This window comes from Punica granatum, chromosome 6 (assembly GCF_007655135.1).
Source record: "Punica granatum isolate Tunisia-2019 chromosome 6, ASM765513v2, whole genome shotgun sequence".
Taxonomy (NCBI): Eukaryota; Viridiplantae; Streptophyta; class Magnoliopsida; order Myrtales; family Lythraceae; genus Punica; species Punica granatum.
Window position 1 is genome coordinate 8,913,703 of NC_045132.1, and position 17,086 is coordinate 8,930,788.

The following is a 17,086-nucleotide window of genomic DNA, read 5'->3' on the forward strand; positions in this document are numbered from 1 at the left end:
CTTAGGAAGAAACAAAACACAAAAAGATTGGTCGGTAATACAAAGAATTGGACTCAAAATGGGCATACAGATTCCCACTTATAAACATTTTAATTGGTTCTTATTCTTTCAAAATTGATGAGTAATACTCATTGAATATTTTCTCAGAGGTAGAGCAAGAAAGGTGGAATTGACCTAAAAAGAGTATTTCAACCTATTTCAGCCTTAGTTTCCATCTAATCTGTTGCTTGAGGTAGGATTGATCCCAGAATTATGCGGTAGAACTCGTATATTGCATTTGGTAACGAAGTTAAGTTTTATTTAATTTGATTTAATTTGATTTTAGTAGATGAAACAAAAGTAACTGGAAAAAGTATGTGATAGATTTAAAGAATAAGATAAAAAAGTAATGATTGTGTTGTTGAATTGAAAAAAAAAAGTGTTAAAATTGAGGAAAAAATGTGAAATAGTTAAAAGAATTTAATATTAAAAATTAGTTGTAATAATATATAAGAAAAATATGAGAGACAATTTAAAGAAAAAGATAAAAACATAATAATTATGTTGTTGAATTGAGAGAAAAATTAAAGTAAGTTAAATTTGATTTCATTAACAAGCATACTAAATGGCCGGGTAAATACTCCCCGCCTAATCATCTTGGTAATGTCAAGGTTAAGCAATATATATATATATATATATATATATATATGTATATGTATACACACGGAAATAAATTATTCCTGATGCTCCTGCTTATATTCACATATATTAATTATAATTCACAAAAAAAAGAAAATGTGTAAATTACAATTCATACTATTCCGAATAGGATTTTTAAATTAATGAAAGACCATATGCTCCATTATCTCTCGAATTACAAAATATAAGAAAACGAAAAACTGCTCGGATGGGAGACCTAACCTGTTTGTCTTTGTCACCAATAAGGGCAGCTCGTCATCCCCTGTAGACCTTAGAACCGCCAGATCGTAATGGATCATACCTGAGAGCCGATCTAGGGCTTTCGTTTTTGAGGCAAGGGCAGGGTTAGCGGGGCCTTCCGAGGATGGGGGCGAACTCCAGAACGGATGGTCCTTCAAGAACAACTTTACGAGGTTCCTGGCCAGGTTGGAGAGGCTGCATCGGGGATGGGACCATGTACTAAGGTACGGCCTGCTGGTGAGGCCCGATGATGGGTCCACGAACGGATGGTCCGAGTGGATACTACATCCTGGTGTGGCCGATACAAACACCATGGGCCCTACGGTTGGGTAGTCCTCGTGCAGCCAGATGGTGACGGGGACGGCAGGAGCGGATTACCTCGATACACGCAAGCAGGCCCTGGCGACAAGTAGCTTCGTGGAAGTGCCATCGTTATGGAAGAAAGTGTCAATCGAAGGGGCGAACGAGGGGAACTCCTGGAGAAGGGAGAGGAGGTCCTTTCTGATCAGCCATCGCTGGTTGGGGTCCGAGTACGAGAGGCCGAAAGGGCTGCCGGCGCCATTGGAGAGCGCTGCCTCTATGAATTTGATTGGAGATGCAACCACCGGTGCCATAATCACTGTATCTTTCTTTTTTTTTCGATAGTACACGAGCCCAAATTGGTGCCATCATTGTGATTGATTGACACATATAAGAGCATATTTATGGTGGATAGGACCACACGCAGAGCAAAAATCATTTTCAATTAATACGCTGAGGATATTTCGTGATCTCCTCAAAAAGGTATACTGATATGTGCTTGCTCATCTAATTTTGCTTCGATTTTAAAATTAGAAGCTTAGTCTTGCTTCGTCATGTATCAAAGTTTTAGGGTGTTTCGTGAGTATAAACAATGATAAGTTAGATAATATTTTAATTTAGGTAACAGATATCGATTTTTAATACTTCCGAACCAAAAAGATGTTAATATCATTTCAATATAAAATGACCCACTAGAAGCTGAAGTCAGTGCTTACTACAGAAGCTTCTTTCAAAATATGTTTTCCCCCCCTTTTTTATGGTTTAATTTGTTTTTAAAAGAGAAAATTTGATCTTAAAAGTTATTGACGGAATTGGATTATTGGAAGGCAATGCGCAATCGTCAATGCTTATTGGTGGGTAATTTCGGTCCATTTTCCTAAACTTGTCAACTTGAGCCAGATTACGAATACGGAAGGAAAGTCTAAATAGAGAATTGATCATTTTAAGTTTTTCTATTTACCCAGTAAAAATTGAAATTTAAAAGCAAACTAAAACAGTTTTCGATTTTGAAAAAGAACTATCTATATTAAAAAAATCTATATTTTGGACTATTAATATAGCACCCCCAGCAACAAATACCAGTCCGTTGCACCCATCAACCTGATTCCTATCCATGATCATCGAGGAATTCTTTGATAAATCTATTTCGTCACATAACTCGAGAAAGTACCTAAAATAATTAGAAAAATGATGAGAATATTACATCGACTGTAGCCATGAGTTTATATAATAAAACTTTTCATCAATACTTCCATCACCATTGTTAGTTAATATAAATATAAAAAAATTCAGACAAAATTAAGAAGATTTCAGAAATATACAAGAAAAATTCAGAAAAGTCCAAGAAAAAGTAAAACAAAATTCAGAAAAATAATTAAAATTTAAAAAAATTAATTAATTTTTTTAAAAAATAAACTAAAAATTACGATAATAATAAAAACAATAATACAAATAAATTTTAAAATAGAAATCAGTAGAAAATTTAACAAATATATTTAAAAATAAAACAAATTAAGAGTAAAATGCATAATATTAAAAAAAAATAAAATTCAAAAACGTTCATGCAAAATTCATTATAAAAAGAAAACAAAAAAGATAAAATAAAATAAAATAAATATATAAAAAATAAAATAAAATAAACTTTTAGAGAAAGTTGAAAGAATCGAAAAATTATATTAAAAATATAAATCAATATTAGATTTTCGAAAATAAAATTCAAATATAAAAGAAATTCATAGTCATTATATTCAGAGCTATTCATTTGCCGCTTGGGAATTACATATGTCAGCACCCCATTTTGGCCCACCGGCTCCAATAGAGGACTTCCGACTAAAGCTCGGGACACTATTCACGATCGGGAAACCGGAGGCGAACATGCGGACACAGAGTCATGAATTACTGGAGAGAAGCATGGTCCACTAAAAAGGCAGAGAAGAGCAATCAGAAGAACAGACATACAACGAACCCCGAAAACAACAGAGACTGGCACTATGGCACTATTCATCACCAAATCACCGAAGCGTCGAAAGGCTCCCAATGTAGGACTCTAAAAATCCCTCCTAGTGCCAAAGTGACCGATGGCACGTCCGGACGTGTTTCAGAGGCATCATTCTTAAGCCGAGACACCCTGAACTCTCACAGACGCCTTTTCCAACAGGGCTCCCGGGCGCCCAATCCACGGGCAAGTAAACGGCACCCGGAAACGGGCCTGCACGCATCCAGGGAACCACTGGGATCATGGAACAAGTCTTAGATGACCTTTCGGAACTCGACTTGGTTTCCCGAGGGACGTTTCAGTGGTCACAAACGCCCCTCGGCGAGTCTTCGGGGCATATTCATGGCAAACAGAGATCACAGCGATCCCCGAACACCTCAAGGCACTCGGTAAACACTGATAAAACCCGGATCACGAGTCCCTAGGTCACCTTCGGCTAATGGTCTTCGATCGAGGACGGTGATCCAATGATCCCACGAAACAAAAAGCACGCCAAGACGAAAAATACAGTGCACAGGGAAGTCAATCGAGAATAAGGACGGTCAACTCCACTCAGAATGCCCGAATGAGGCAAAACCGACTTTGGAGCCCTAGGACACCCGAATAATCTCGCATGGAAGGCGTGCCAATATTGAGCTCATTTAAACCGTAATCATGTGTGCATCAATAATTCAAGACTCAAACAAACCACGGAAGGCACGCGCGTAACCAATCGAGCCCCGAGCTTTTCCCGGCTTTTCCTCGAGCCAACAAGAGTCCACGACTCAATCCCTGAGCCACGGCTCAACCCTAAGCCTCGGCTCCAACTCCAAGCCACGGCTTGGCCGCATCTAGCCATGGTTAGATCCCTATGGCCGGCGGCTCAATCCCTTCTCTCTTCCCTCCACCACACAATTTGAAATATCTTCTTACACACACTCATATCCATCACCTCCCACCACTTCCCATCACTTATCCTCTTACTTCCCCCACACTCTAAGTGACCATTTCCCCTCCCTAATCCCTCTTTGAATTCCGGCAGCCCCCTAAGCATGCCATAATCTCACTTAACTTGCCTTAGTTGCTTAATTAAGCTCCCCTTTATAAGTCCTTGCACCATTAAGCTTAATCACTTCTTCATTCTCATTCTCTCTCAAGCCAACTTATCTCGAGAATTCTCTCAAACTCCAGCCCTCTCCCTCATTTCGTCCGACCCATCCCTAAGGTCGAAATCGGCTAAAACCAACGGAAAACCACCCGGTATTCCGATCACCACCCGACTCGACTTAAGCCAAACATCCCCAAACTTCCTAGCCTACATATTTCCCATCCCCTAAGTCCATTTCCGAGCTTGGATTTTCGGTTTGAAGCCTTCAACATCACTCTCCAGCCGCTAAAGCCATTGGGTCCCGAGACCGTTACCGGGTGCATCCGGACTTCTACGCGTGCCATTTCCTCCCACGACTTTGCCGAGTCATGCCATCACGTTCGAAGGGTCCCCCACGACCCACACTCTCCCCCGTGAAGAGGTGGTCACGGTCCGAGAGCCCTACGACCGTGCACAACCTCCGTTCCACTTCTTTCCTCTTATCGGGTTCCGTTAGTTTTTAACCGAGTTTCTCTCAACGTTTTGGGTTTGTCCAGGCCTTGGCACGTTCAGAGTTGTCTACGAACGTCTAGGTCCGCCCCTTAGGAGTCCAAGGAGCCCGACCTTGCACCGTGCCGTGGTCGGAGCCATCGTGCCGACCCCGTTTTCTCCGAGCTGCCACAGCCGCTGCCTCTCGGGTACCTACTGCCCTTGGTGTCCAGCCGGGTCACCCGACCCTCTTGCCACCTCCCCGACTCTTTCCCTCGTACATCGAGGCTAAGTAACACTCTTCTACGACTTAGAAAAGTTAGGATCTCGATATTTGTTTGCCTTGAGGGCATTGAGATGATTATTGATCGAAGAACATGCAAGTTAGCTTCTTTCATACGGATTCATGCATTTCCATGCAACCCCCATGCAATCCCATGCAATATCACGTGTTTCATTTTTTTGTTGCGTCCATACATAGTATAAATGTGTATGCCATGACGGGAAAGGGCCATGGTCGGAGCGGAAGAGACCTTCATGTCGGGGAGGAGCCATGAGGGCTCACGGCCGGTACCCATTGGAGGGTACCGTGAGCCTTCCTAGCTCATCCGAGGGCATGAGGTCCTCTCCTCCTTCGAATATGTTCATTTCCCTACATTTTTAAATTTTTATTATCATGTGATATGCGTGTATAACGTGAAATGGCTCGAATCTAAAGGGATGAGGCCGACATAGACTCAAGAGAGCCATGGAACCTCTCGGCCAAGTCCCATATGGGGAGCCGTGAGCCTCTTTGACTCTCTAGGGTCCATGACCATCTCATCCTTCCGGATTTAGTTGTTCCCACGATCGTGATGTCTCTATTCGTTATTGAAATGTGACGGCATGACGGGAAAGGTTCGGGATCTAGGAGGAAGAGACCCTATGGGTCGGTTGTGTCAAGGGAAACCTATGGCTACCCTCCTTGCAAGGGGGCCAAGAGGTCCCTTGGTTCACCCGAAGCTTCGGATCTCTTGTTCCATGATGTCGTGTGTTTCTTGTGATTTATTTCCGAATCTATCATCGAATGAGCCAATGTCATTTTATCGATTTCCCTTGAATATGATGTTTGTGTTTATCCTATGTATTCATCATGTAACCAAGATCATGGTGACATTGGCTTAGCAAAATGTGTGTTATTCTTGTATGCATGATGCTTGATGTATGCAAGGAACGATTAGAAATGATACAAGAGACCCACCGAAACTCGAATTGGGTCAAAGGGGCATTCAGTCGATTATCCCTAGGAAATGGCCGACTCCCTCGTGACCTCCTTCGAGTTAAGGTTGGCCTCTTTTATCATTTTAAGGTCAATCCTTGGAATTGCTTGTGATTACGCTTCTATTTAATCACCGACTACATGTTAATTACTTGTTGGGCACGTTGGTTTCAAATAATTATCCATTAGATCCATAATAATCGTGACACGAGGTGATAATCACTGAAGAATTTCAAAAACGGGAGAAACGGGACGTATCATTCGGTTAATTAAATCATTTGGACTAAATAATTGGATAAATTGATTGCTAATCCGTAAGCGCATCGATGGTTCACGGAACGGCGAAAAATACCCTTTTCTTTAAAAGCTCACAATTTCAAAACACCGAGACGTGTAACACGAATAGAATCGAAGTCTAGCGAGTATTCGCGCCCTATGACTCGAGTTCGGGCCCAATTTGAGGTGGCTCGAGTCGAGTCGCGCGAGTCCTTCTTAGACCTCTTCGTGTCACGCGATCTTTAATTTTATATGTGAATCACACACGTTTTACTGATCAAGGGCATAATCGTCATTCCGCGATTCACCGATATCCTAGGCATTAGGGAGTCGGAAACACCTCGATCTATGGACGAAAAAGGGCGACCAGTTCGGGTGTGAGTTTCACTCGCACAGCCCATTTCGTTCACTTTCGGTGTTTCTATCTCCCTATTGTAGATTTGGTGGTGAGCATTTTATTTCTGTTGCAAAACACGAAAAACCGAATTAATCATGCATTTGGCTTAATCAAACATTAGATAATGGATAGGCGGAATGTTAGATTCCAATCTAGAGTCAAAATACGGGTTTGGCGAATTTGGTGAAACCGCAGTGATACTTCACGGAATAGAGTTCTAAAACAAATTCACACATTTAATTGGCCTAGAACCACCTCCCGGCCCACCTCTTTGTTGGCTTAGGTTAGATACATTGTTTGCTGATCAACCCCGGTTAATAACTGATTAAGTCACGTACATTCGACTTAATAGACAACTTGTCTGTATTTACCTATATTTGTCAGTTGTCGTATGTTTTTCATCAGTTTTATCAGTTTTCTTCTGTTTTCCCTTTGCTTTTGCTAATTTGTTGCGGTTCGGGTCCGAGCCCATAGGTTACATCTTGCACGGGGCCCAACGCCCCAAATTACCGAACACGAGGTCCAACGCCTCCTAACTCACTGAGCGCGTGCAACCCCAGTGCGGAATGGGATCTAGCCTCGAGTCACCATCACACTCCAAATGTGGCCTATGTGGAAGGCAATTTGGATTGGATGTGTGAAACGTGTTTAGATATCACTCGGGAGCTCGATCGGTCCAACGGTTACAGTGGGAACTAATCGGTTCTCCTGCAAACCGTCGGTTCGATTGGACCCGACCCCTGGCTCTTCGAGCCCGCGTTGCCTTAATTTATTTATCGGTTATTCAAAATACATGGAGAGCTAGAGTGGAATATTGGCCTAACGCAAACCGATCGGGATCCATTTACTTATTCAGTTATACTTTGTAATTATTCGAGAGAACATTGCGAGGATTTTATTTGTACATTCACTCATTCATTTGTAAGGATCCCTGATCGGCAAGCGAGAGGTCCGAGTGTCGAATCGGTCAAGTCGGTCCATTGTTATCAAGAGATAAGTAAGCTCGAACACTCGTGGTCTCGGTTCGCGTAGGGAATCGACCATCATGGTTCGATGAACTGTAACGCTAAGATAGTGAACCGATTCCTCGACGCACAAGCCTACTCATCTTTCGGATTATTGGCCCAACTTGATCAATTCATCGACTTTACGGTGTCAAAACGGGCGAGTCAAGTGCAACCCTAAATCACGCGGTAAATAAATAAAACGGCAAGCCTAGCAAACTAGAGTACTGAAAGGGCGTGCGGGATATAGGCCCACACGTAATAGAACCCCCGAATTGGGAATTTCCGGTTCCGTACAGCCATTGCCTTAGTATTTAGGTGTACCTCGTACCCCTAGACCCGGGAGGCTCAACGGCCCTCGACCTACGGGTCGTAAACAGTGAGTGGCGACTCCTTCTCACGTGCGTCCGTCGCGCGTCCCCGGGAAGGTGGATACTCCCGAGCCGCGTTGCGTAGGCTTCGCGCATGCGTGCCCTGACGAGATGAAATTCGGGTGCGCACAACATGTATGAGCATCCCCCAACGGGGATTGGAACACTGCTCTTTGACGATATTAATAGGGCCTTCATAGCCCGATTATGTAATTCATAATTTTTTTCCCTTTTTCTGGGCTTATGCCCCGTTTTAGATTAAAAAAAAAGGTAAAAATTTCATATTCAAAGAAATATGAACGCAAAAGGGGACAAAAGGAAAAGTTTATTTGATGATAGTACTGTGGGAAAGACGTGTCTATCTTATTGGCTCAATGATGCCCAGTGGGCCTGTTAGCAGCATCGAGTTTTAGAAGAGATTTTGGTAGTCTTTATGGGCTTCCCAGCTGGATTGTGACCGAACCAGTTCTAATTGAGATCAAACCTTATGAATGATCTGTCTTGGGCTCGACTTGGGTGCCGGAGTAAAGGGCAATAGAAGTGGAGAGTATGTATCCAATCATACAAAAATGAATTATGTTAAATCTCATGAGGCAATTTTATTCTAAAGATTTCCCAGATTAATTAAATGTACATATAGAAAGTTAAATTAGCTATCAAAAAGAAAAAGTTAAGGTTAAAATTTTACCTTTATTATAAACTTTTTTTTGGGTAAGGACTTCTATTATAAACTTTATAACTTGAACTTTCATCTCTACATCTAATTAAGATTGGAAATCTCAGAAGGCAATGTGCTCAGTATGATCAACACGCCTCCTCCTTTTGCTATCATGCTTCTGAACTTTGCAATTTGGCTACCCTTTATCCGCCTCCCAGGTTGGGCGCAAGATTGCTCCTTACTAAGATTTAGCTCATCTAAGGCTATGTCAATCTAAATTAAGCCCAACAAACCCCTAACGACAAGACTAATCTCGTTGCGCTTTTGAATTATTAGATTTTCGGAATTTATCAGTATTTTTGAAAGTTATTATTAACTTTTTTATTTCAAACTTTATTTTGAACTTGTTACAACTATTTCTAACATTTTTTTTTGGATTTTTTTATATTTAAATTTCTTTTCGGTAGGTTCATAGTTTTTTAAATTTTTATAAAATTTTTAACTTTTTCTGAGTTTATCTTATGTTTTGCATTTTTATGTATTTTGTATTAGATTAGTGCCTTATCATCAGACGGTTTGCCATTTAATAAAAAATTAATGGAAAAACTGGCAAATGCTAGATTTTGGATTGAAATGGTAGTTTGTGTATTTTTATTAAAAATATAAATTTCATACTAGATATGAATAATAGCAAATTTATGATTTTTCTTTTATTACAAAGGAGGTAATTCATGATTTTTAATGCCATTAACCCTTTTCTTTATTTGCAGAAAAAGAAAACAAGAAACGAGAAATTTCATCTTATGGAATTACGACGAACTGTTGTAGGTAGTGGCCGATCAATCAAGACCGCCCCTTACTTCATCGAGCTTCTCCAGACCACATTCACATTCTCTGGCCATCTGCGAGAGCATATAATGGGAGGATCCACCTTCTCTTAATGCCTCGTCCGCAGTCCGTTTAAGGTCATGTGCTCTAATCCTCATTTGCTTCCCTTCATTCCCGTCCTTTTCCATCACTCTTCTCACCATCGCCTCAATCTCGTCCCTCCTGATGATACCACTGGACGGCAACTTCTCTGGCTTCACAGTCACGCCCAGCTGCTCGGCTAGCATGGTCGCATTCATCTTCTGCTCCGCGTACAGTGGCCAGGCTATCATGGGCACGCCGTTCAGGATACTCTCGAGGATCGAGTTCCACCCACAATGCGACAGGAACCCGCCAACCGACAGGTGAGCGAGGACCTCCGTCTGTGGAGCCCAGGTCGGGACCACCAGACCCTTGTCCTGGGTCCTGGTCACGAACCCGTCAGGCAAGTACTCCGGGGTTTTGTCGGTTTTCTTACTGAGTCTGAAAAATGATCCAGATGCCGAATCTTTTGTTGGAGGGCGTACCACCCATACGAATCTATGGCTGCTCTGCTCCAAGCCCCAGGCCAGTTCGGTGAGCTGGTCGGCTGACAGGGTACCACCACTCCCGAACGACACATAGAGCACTGATTCAGCCGGTTGCTGGTCCAACCACTCCAGCACTTTGTTCCTTGGCACGTCTTGTTTCGCTGGTTGACTGGGACGGACTACTGGGCCAATTGGAAAGATTCGGGAACTCTCCAGGAACCGCCCCATTGTCTTCGGGTCTCGTAGGGCTCTCAATGTTTTAGGCTCGAGACTCTCCCATGTATTCACCAGTAGTCCATGAGCTCTTCCCAATTCAATCCCTGTCCTTTTGTAGTCGTTGAATAATGTCTGATCGTCTCTATTATAAAATGCGCTAATCGTGTCTTCAAATCGAACTGATTCACAGCCGGGAATGTTAAATGGCTGGTGAAGCCTAACATGGTCATCTTCATTCTTACAATCAATGAACGGAAGATATGTAATGAGTGCGAGGTACCACGCATTAGTAGTGACCAATACATACCTCAACATCTTAAACTCATCGGCAACAGCAAATGCGTCAACCCCAAACACGTCAACAATTAGGGCTGTCAGGCGAATCTCCATTGAAGAGATTGCGGACCTCAGGTATCGCAAGGAATGGCGCATTATCAGGACGATCTGAGAAAGCATCGCTGTCGGCCAGTCCATGAGGCTCGATAAGTCCAGCTGCTCAAGCAGAACGATGCTGATTACTTTCTTGTACGTGGAGTATTCCTGATTGATCTGTGATTGGGCTGTCGAGGCATCGGTGGTCACTACGAATACAGTGACTCTTAGACTGAATGTGGAAGCAAGGCGATGACCAAGCTCGAGCATCGGGATAAGGTGTCCCATTCCGGGGCTAGCGAGCAAGGCTACGTGAGGCGCGGTGCTTCCCATGGTGGCACAAACTAAATTGTAGAAGTACAGAAATGGAGGCTACTCAACGCCCTTTCATGCATGGTTCGTTCTTTAAAGATTTGGTAGGAGCATCAATATAACATTTGCTATTTTATTTTATTTTTAAATATTGGTAAAAAGATTATTACATACTACATAACATATATAGAAATTGAAGAATATTCTGATTCTGCGGTTCGAATTATTAGGATACATAAATTAAAAATAGAAGTATAGTGCAAATCTTGGTACGCATACTATATATGAATAATTCACGATAAATTTACATAAATAGTTGGTATTACGATAATAATTCACTACAAATTTGAATAATTACCTATTTTAGGTGAATTGGTTAATTCACCTAAGAAATCTAGGTTCATCAACGAGAAAGTAAAGTTTGGTACAGTCATGTCAGCACCCCGTTTTGGTTAATCGGCTCCAAACGAGAGCAAAATCGTCATTTCGTCACCCATTGGAGGGAAGTATTTTGATTAATTGTCCAAGCATTCACAACTTTTAAACTAGGGGCATTTTTTTTTTTATATTTCGTGGAAAAATACTCTACAGGACGTTTTACACGTGTCAAATTCGAATTTCAAAACCCTAAACAAAAAAAACTCGAAGCTGAAAAATATTTTTCTGCACAATATTGATCCTTGAATTTTTCTGAACGTAATGGTGATCCCGGATTATTTTTAGGATCCCCGATTGAAAAGACAAAAATTTCAGGCTTTACGTGCAGCGATTATCAATTTGTTTCAAAATTCGAGTCGATGCTCGGGATTGAAAGTATTTTTCCATGTGATATCGATCCTTGAATTTTTCTGAACACAATGATATTTTTGGATCATTTTTTCGGACATCCGTTCGAAAGGACGAGAAATTCAAAAATAATCAAGCGATTACTATTGACGTGCGTCGGAGTTCAATATCGATCTTATCTAGATTCGTGTTCCATTGATACAAATTGAAACTCCCATAGGGTCAATTATTTCTGGAGTTTCACGATTTCGGAATTCTCATTTCGAAAATATGACGAATTTCAAGAAATTGATTTTTCCATCTTAAAGACGCCCGTAATAATATTTAAAAAAAAAAAATTAAAGGCGTGATCAGAAGGGGTTGGCCCCTGTGACCCGTTTCTTCCCCTTTCTTTCTTTCCCTTAGTTCTTCCTCTCTGCAGTGCCATCTTCTTTTTTCTTTCTTTGTTCTGCTGCTTTCTTTCCTTTCTCGTCTCTCCCTTCCCTGCCGAGCCCGTGACCCTCTTTTGCCCCTCTCTGTCTCGTTTCAGCTTCAATCTTCTGCACTCCAACCAAGCAAACCTCCTGTTCCCTTCCGTTTTCTTGTTTCTTCTCGGCAACGGCAACCTGCAACACAAAACCAATTCAACGTTTTTCCCTTTCTCTTCTTCTTCTTTTCGAGCCTGCCCTCCCTTTCTCTCTCTCATTCCCATTTTCATGCAAACACACGAAAAAAAACAGAGAACGGGAGGAAGGACAGAACAGAAGAAAAAATGAAAAAAAAAAAAAAAACGAAAGGGGACGAGACAGAAGTGAAGGAAAGAACAGACAGGGAGACGTTTTGTTTTCGGGGGGGGGGGGGGGGGGGGGGGGGGGGGGGGGGGGGGGGGGGGGACCCCTCAGCTAGTGAGCTCACTCCCCTGGCCCCTTAGCTGACCGCGAGATCCCCAGCTGATTTGCAATTTTTTTTTTTCGGACCTCACGCCTCAGCTGCCTCTCCTTTCCTCCCTCAGCTAACTCTCTCCCTTCTCTCCCGAACTCACGAACTCCCTCAGATCCCCTTTCACGCCCTCACCTTCCCTCTAACTCCCTCTCAGCTTACAGACCTCCGAAACCTTCAGCAAAAACTCCCGCTGAGCCCAACAAACTCCCCTCAGCTCGCCCCCACCAACCGCCCGAGCCCACAGCTCACTCACCACCATTTTTCCCCTAACTCTCTGCCCATCTCCTCTCCGAGACCAGCTTCCTTCTCCAGCTCACTCCTTCGTCAACTAAACCTCGGTTCCTCCTCACCTCATCTTACCTCAGCAACATCCTTCCCTCTCTCAAAAAAAAAAAAAAAAAACTGATTCCCTCAACTCACTCTCCGGCTCCTTCATCCTCACCTCAACTCTTCCCCCCGACCTCTCTCATTCCCCATGCCATGGCCCCTCCATGAGTCACCACAAATCTCAGCTCCTCAACTTCTTCCCGTCTTCTCCCTCGGTCCCGAGCCAAAACTGCTGTGGTGCCACCATTCTCGAGTTTCCTTCAGCAGTTGCGGTCTATTTTTCATTTTTTTTCGTTTTCCTCTCTGGCAGGACACTGTGGCGACTATGTCGAGGAGCCGTTGCTGAGCCGCTGTTTTGGACCCTCCCTGAGCTCCTCAGGTCTTCTCAAAACTGAGTCGCCCCACCATACTGTTCCCCAGCTGCTGCTTGACCTCACGTCTGGTATCCTTGGACAGCCCGTGTCAGCTTTAGTCGGAACAATACTCGAAGCTTCTTGGTCCTTCCGATGTAAGCCCGGAAGAGGTACCGTCTTGGATCTTTAGAGGCATGCTTAGGATCCCTATAATCTTACTTGGGTGATTGAAGGTTGTATGTTTGCTTGGGAAGGTCGAAAACACTTGAAAACGACAAAATATGAACTTGGACAATAAAACCAGTTAAATGTCTGTCTAAACCACTTCACATGATCTTGATAGGCGTTAAGAATTGTTTGGAGGTGGCTGTGATATTGGAATGTTGACTCACATGAACTTGCTTAAAACCGAACTTGGCTCAATAACACGCTAAATGTTGAAATGGCCTTGAGACGGACATAAAGAGGGATTACGGGCATGATGATCAGATCTGGAAAATATTAAAAATGCTCGATTCGTGTGTCTCTTGCATGTTATGATGTTGTTTCGATGTTTGGCGGATGATTTGAATGAAGATCCTTAAGAATCTCGCATGAATCAAACTAATTTTAAATATTGGCCTTAAAACCGGTTGTTGAAGTGAAAATGAACTAACACGAATTGGACTCCATGCTTACTTGGCTTTAAGGAATAAAATCGATTAAATATACCAAAATCGGTTTAATTAATCACTCGGATTTAAAACCGACGAATTAATTTTATTGTGCTCATTTTTGCCCATATTCATGGGCTTGGAGTGTTTGAATGTGTTTTTTATTAAAACTTCGAATGAACCGGATTAATCACGTAAAATCGGTCAAAAATTGAACTTAATCCCAAGACAGTTGGAAATTAGAGTTTTATCGAGGCAGTCCACCAATGACCGTTCCGGCGGCTCGAGACTCGTAAATTAATGCAGTTAGCAAATTTTTAATTAACTTAAAATTTCACACACAGACAATCGGGACGTTAAACTTAGCTGAAATAAATCACGGACTCTTTTAAATGAATTGCACGAACTGGCCAATAATCTGTAATTGCGTTAACAGTTAAAGAACTATTGGCCATGCCCTTTTTAAAATTCACAATTTCAAAAGCACCGAGATGCGTGTCACACGTAGCATGGATGTGCAGACCCGAATGTGCTCTCATCGAGGCTCGCATGCGCTCGACTGAATCACGTGGCTTGGGAGTATCCACCTTCTAGGGGGACGCGTGACGGACACGTGTGAGAAGGAGTCGCCACTATCTGTGTATGATTCGAAGGTCGAGGGCTGGTGAGTTGCCCGGGTTCGAGTTCGAGGGTTCACGTTACGTGCAAGCTTATATCCCACACGCCCTCTCAGTACTATAGCTTGCTAGACTTGCAATTTTATTTCATTTGCAGCGTGAATTAAGTTGTACTCAGCTTACACGCTTTGACACCAAAAATTCGGTAAATTAAACGATGTCGGTTGAGTATCCGAGAGAGAAGTAAACCCACCTGTCGGGAAATCAGTTCAATATCTTGCTTTACAACTCATCAAACCATGATGGTTGAATTCCTGCACGAACCGAAATCGCAAGATCTTGGGATTACTCTTGTTTGGGCAAGCATGGGACCGATACGTTAGTTCGACTCTCGGACCGTTCGCTCACTGACTGAGATTCTTACAGAATGAATGTACAAACTAAAATCTTTACAATGCTCTCAAAATAATACAACAAATTATAAATTACAAATAATCGAATCCCAGTCTTTTCGCTTTCGGTTATTATTCCATTCCGACTCGTCGTGAGTTTAGGGAAATACCGAAAACTGAAATTCAACATGCGCTCTTAGTGAATAGGACGTTGGATCCTGTGATCGGTGATTAAGGCATTGGACCCTAACTGCAATGCGTCTTATGGGTCGAGCTCGACTCGTATGGACAAACAAGAGCAGAAAAGTAACAAACAACATGTGAGTTACAGGCAAGTTGTTTGGCATTACCAAGTTTACGTGAGTTAATAGATTATTAACCCTGAGTGTTTTGGCATGCAAATGTCCTATGCTAAGCAAACAAACGCGTGCAAAACATTTTGCATTCGGCTTTATTCAAGGACCTGACAGACATGATGTCTATAGTCAAGTCCTTTGTGCGTGGATTGCTTTTAAAGTTATTATGTATTGTGACACTGCAATATCACTGAATATGCCGAACTCGTATTTTGACTCTAGATTTAGAACCTAAAGTCCCACCTATCCCTTCTCTAATGTTTGGTTAGGTCGAGTGAATGATTAATAAAGATTTTTGCATGTTTCGTGACAGAGATAACCGTTTTAGTTACCCGAATCTACGATAGGATTACAAAAACTCATCAGTTAGATAAAAAAAAAGCTTCGTAGATGAACCTGCACCTGAACATGTAGTCTATTCTTATCCTGATACCGTAGTGTTTCTGTAAAGCTAACATTGAGGGTGTCGCTAAATTGTGAAAAGACGATTTTGCCCTTTATTTGAAAATTGTTTTCAGAAAAGGGAAACATCGCAGTGTGGGCCACCTCGATCTGTAGCCGGTGTTGACCAATCCCCGGATCTTTCATAATTGTGCAAGAATCCCGAAAAAGTCAAAGAACCGATCGATCTGTCCGGAAGTGATCTAGAAAGATCTTATGTATCCTGACCTGAGTTACTTGAAATAAGGTAAAAACTCAAGTTGAGACACACAAGTCCTTTCTAAACGTCCGTGTTACATCGGACCGCGCGTTTCAAGATTTTGGAAATGCAAATTTTGAAAAGGGCATTAACGTCATTGTCAGCACCCCGTTTTGGCCCACCAGTTCAAACAACATCGTCAACAATAATTATGGCCATGACTTGAGCATAGATACAGAAGAAGGCTCGACAGAGCAGTAAGTTGCTATTCATCCTCAAGTCAATCGAGACAAGCAGATGATTCAAGCACATGACAAAAGAACATACAGAATCATCTAGCGATATACAGAGCAAATAGAGAGCCCAAATACCTTTCAAAACGACATTTTCAGAATACAATACGTACAGTGCTATTTTCCGCTAGTTCGCTCAACCATCAGAAGATAATCAATATTAGACTCCAAAAATCACTAGCGGTGCCAAATAGATGAAACGTGTCTTCAAACACATTTTGCAGATCATCTGATTTATACAGAATAACTTTCTATATACATACAACTTTTTAGTGGAAGTCCAAAAATGCCGGTTTCTCAAATAAAAGTGAATACTCGATGTTAGTTGCAGCCAAGTCCCATAAACATACAGAGCACGAGCAGTGCTTCAAATTGTCCTTTGGAAGCCACACAGACACTTCGAATGATTCCCGAGCGACATAACGAGCATACCTTCCTTCAGAAATGCATAATCGGAGACTGGTCTGACGAAATAACGGCAAACGAAGTTGACCCTGCATTGCCCTGAAAACTCTAGCGGACAGATGCAATTGGGCAAAACAGATATCAAAACCCTTTTTAGTTTCCCGAGTAACCTCCGAGGAGCAAAAAAGGTCGTTTTTAATGGAAACCCATATCTGAAGGTCCTTTTTGCGGAAACTTGACGCCGGACAGCTGCCCTACACAATGCTAGCCATCCCAAGGCTCAATGTGGAATCATCGGACTAAACAGAGATCA

The 17,086-nt window shown here is 42.2% G+C and overlaps 1 protein-coding gene, 1 long non-coding RNA gene and 1 pseudogene across 2 annotated transcripts; 1 reads left to right on the plus strand and 2 right to left on the minus strand.

Annotated features, from left to right (window-relative positions):
• Positions 1 to 654: 654 nt before the first annotated feature.
• LOC116211745 lies at positions 655 to 1,791 on the minus strand (annotated as a pseudogene).
• Positions 1,792 to 9,418: 7,627 nt separating this feature from the next.
• Positions 9,419 to 11,155, minus strand: LOC116211593 (UDP-glycosyltransferase 72E1-like). Its single transcript, XM_031546042.1, has one exon. The coding sequence runs from the start codon at positions 11,049 to 11,051 to the stop codon at positions 9,573 to 9,575; it is 1,479 nt and encodes a 492-aa protein (XP_031401902.1). The 5' UTR covers positions 11,052 to 11,155; the 3' UTR covers positions 9,419 to 9,572.
• A 1,520-nt stretch (positions 11,156 to 12,675) lies between these two features.
• Positions 12,676 to 14,960, plus strand: LOC116210275. Its single transcript, XR_004157456.1, has 2 exons — positions 12,676 to 13,587; positions 14,592 to 14,960. It is a non-coding gene; the product is annotated as an uncharacterized LOC116210275 (long non-coding RNA).
• Positions 14,961 to 17,086: the final 2,126 nt, after the last annotated feature.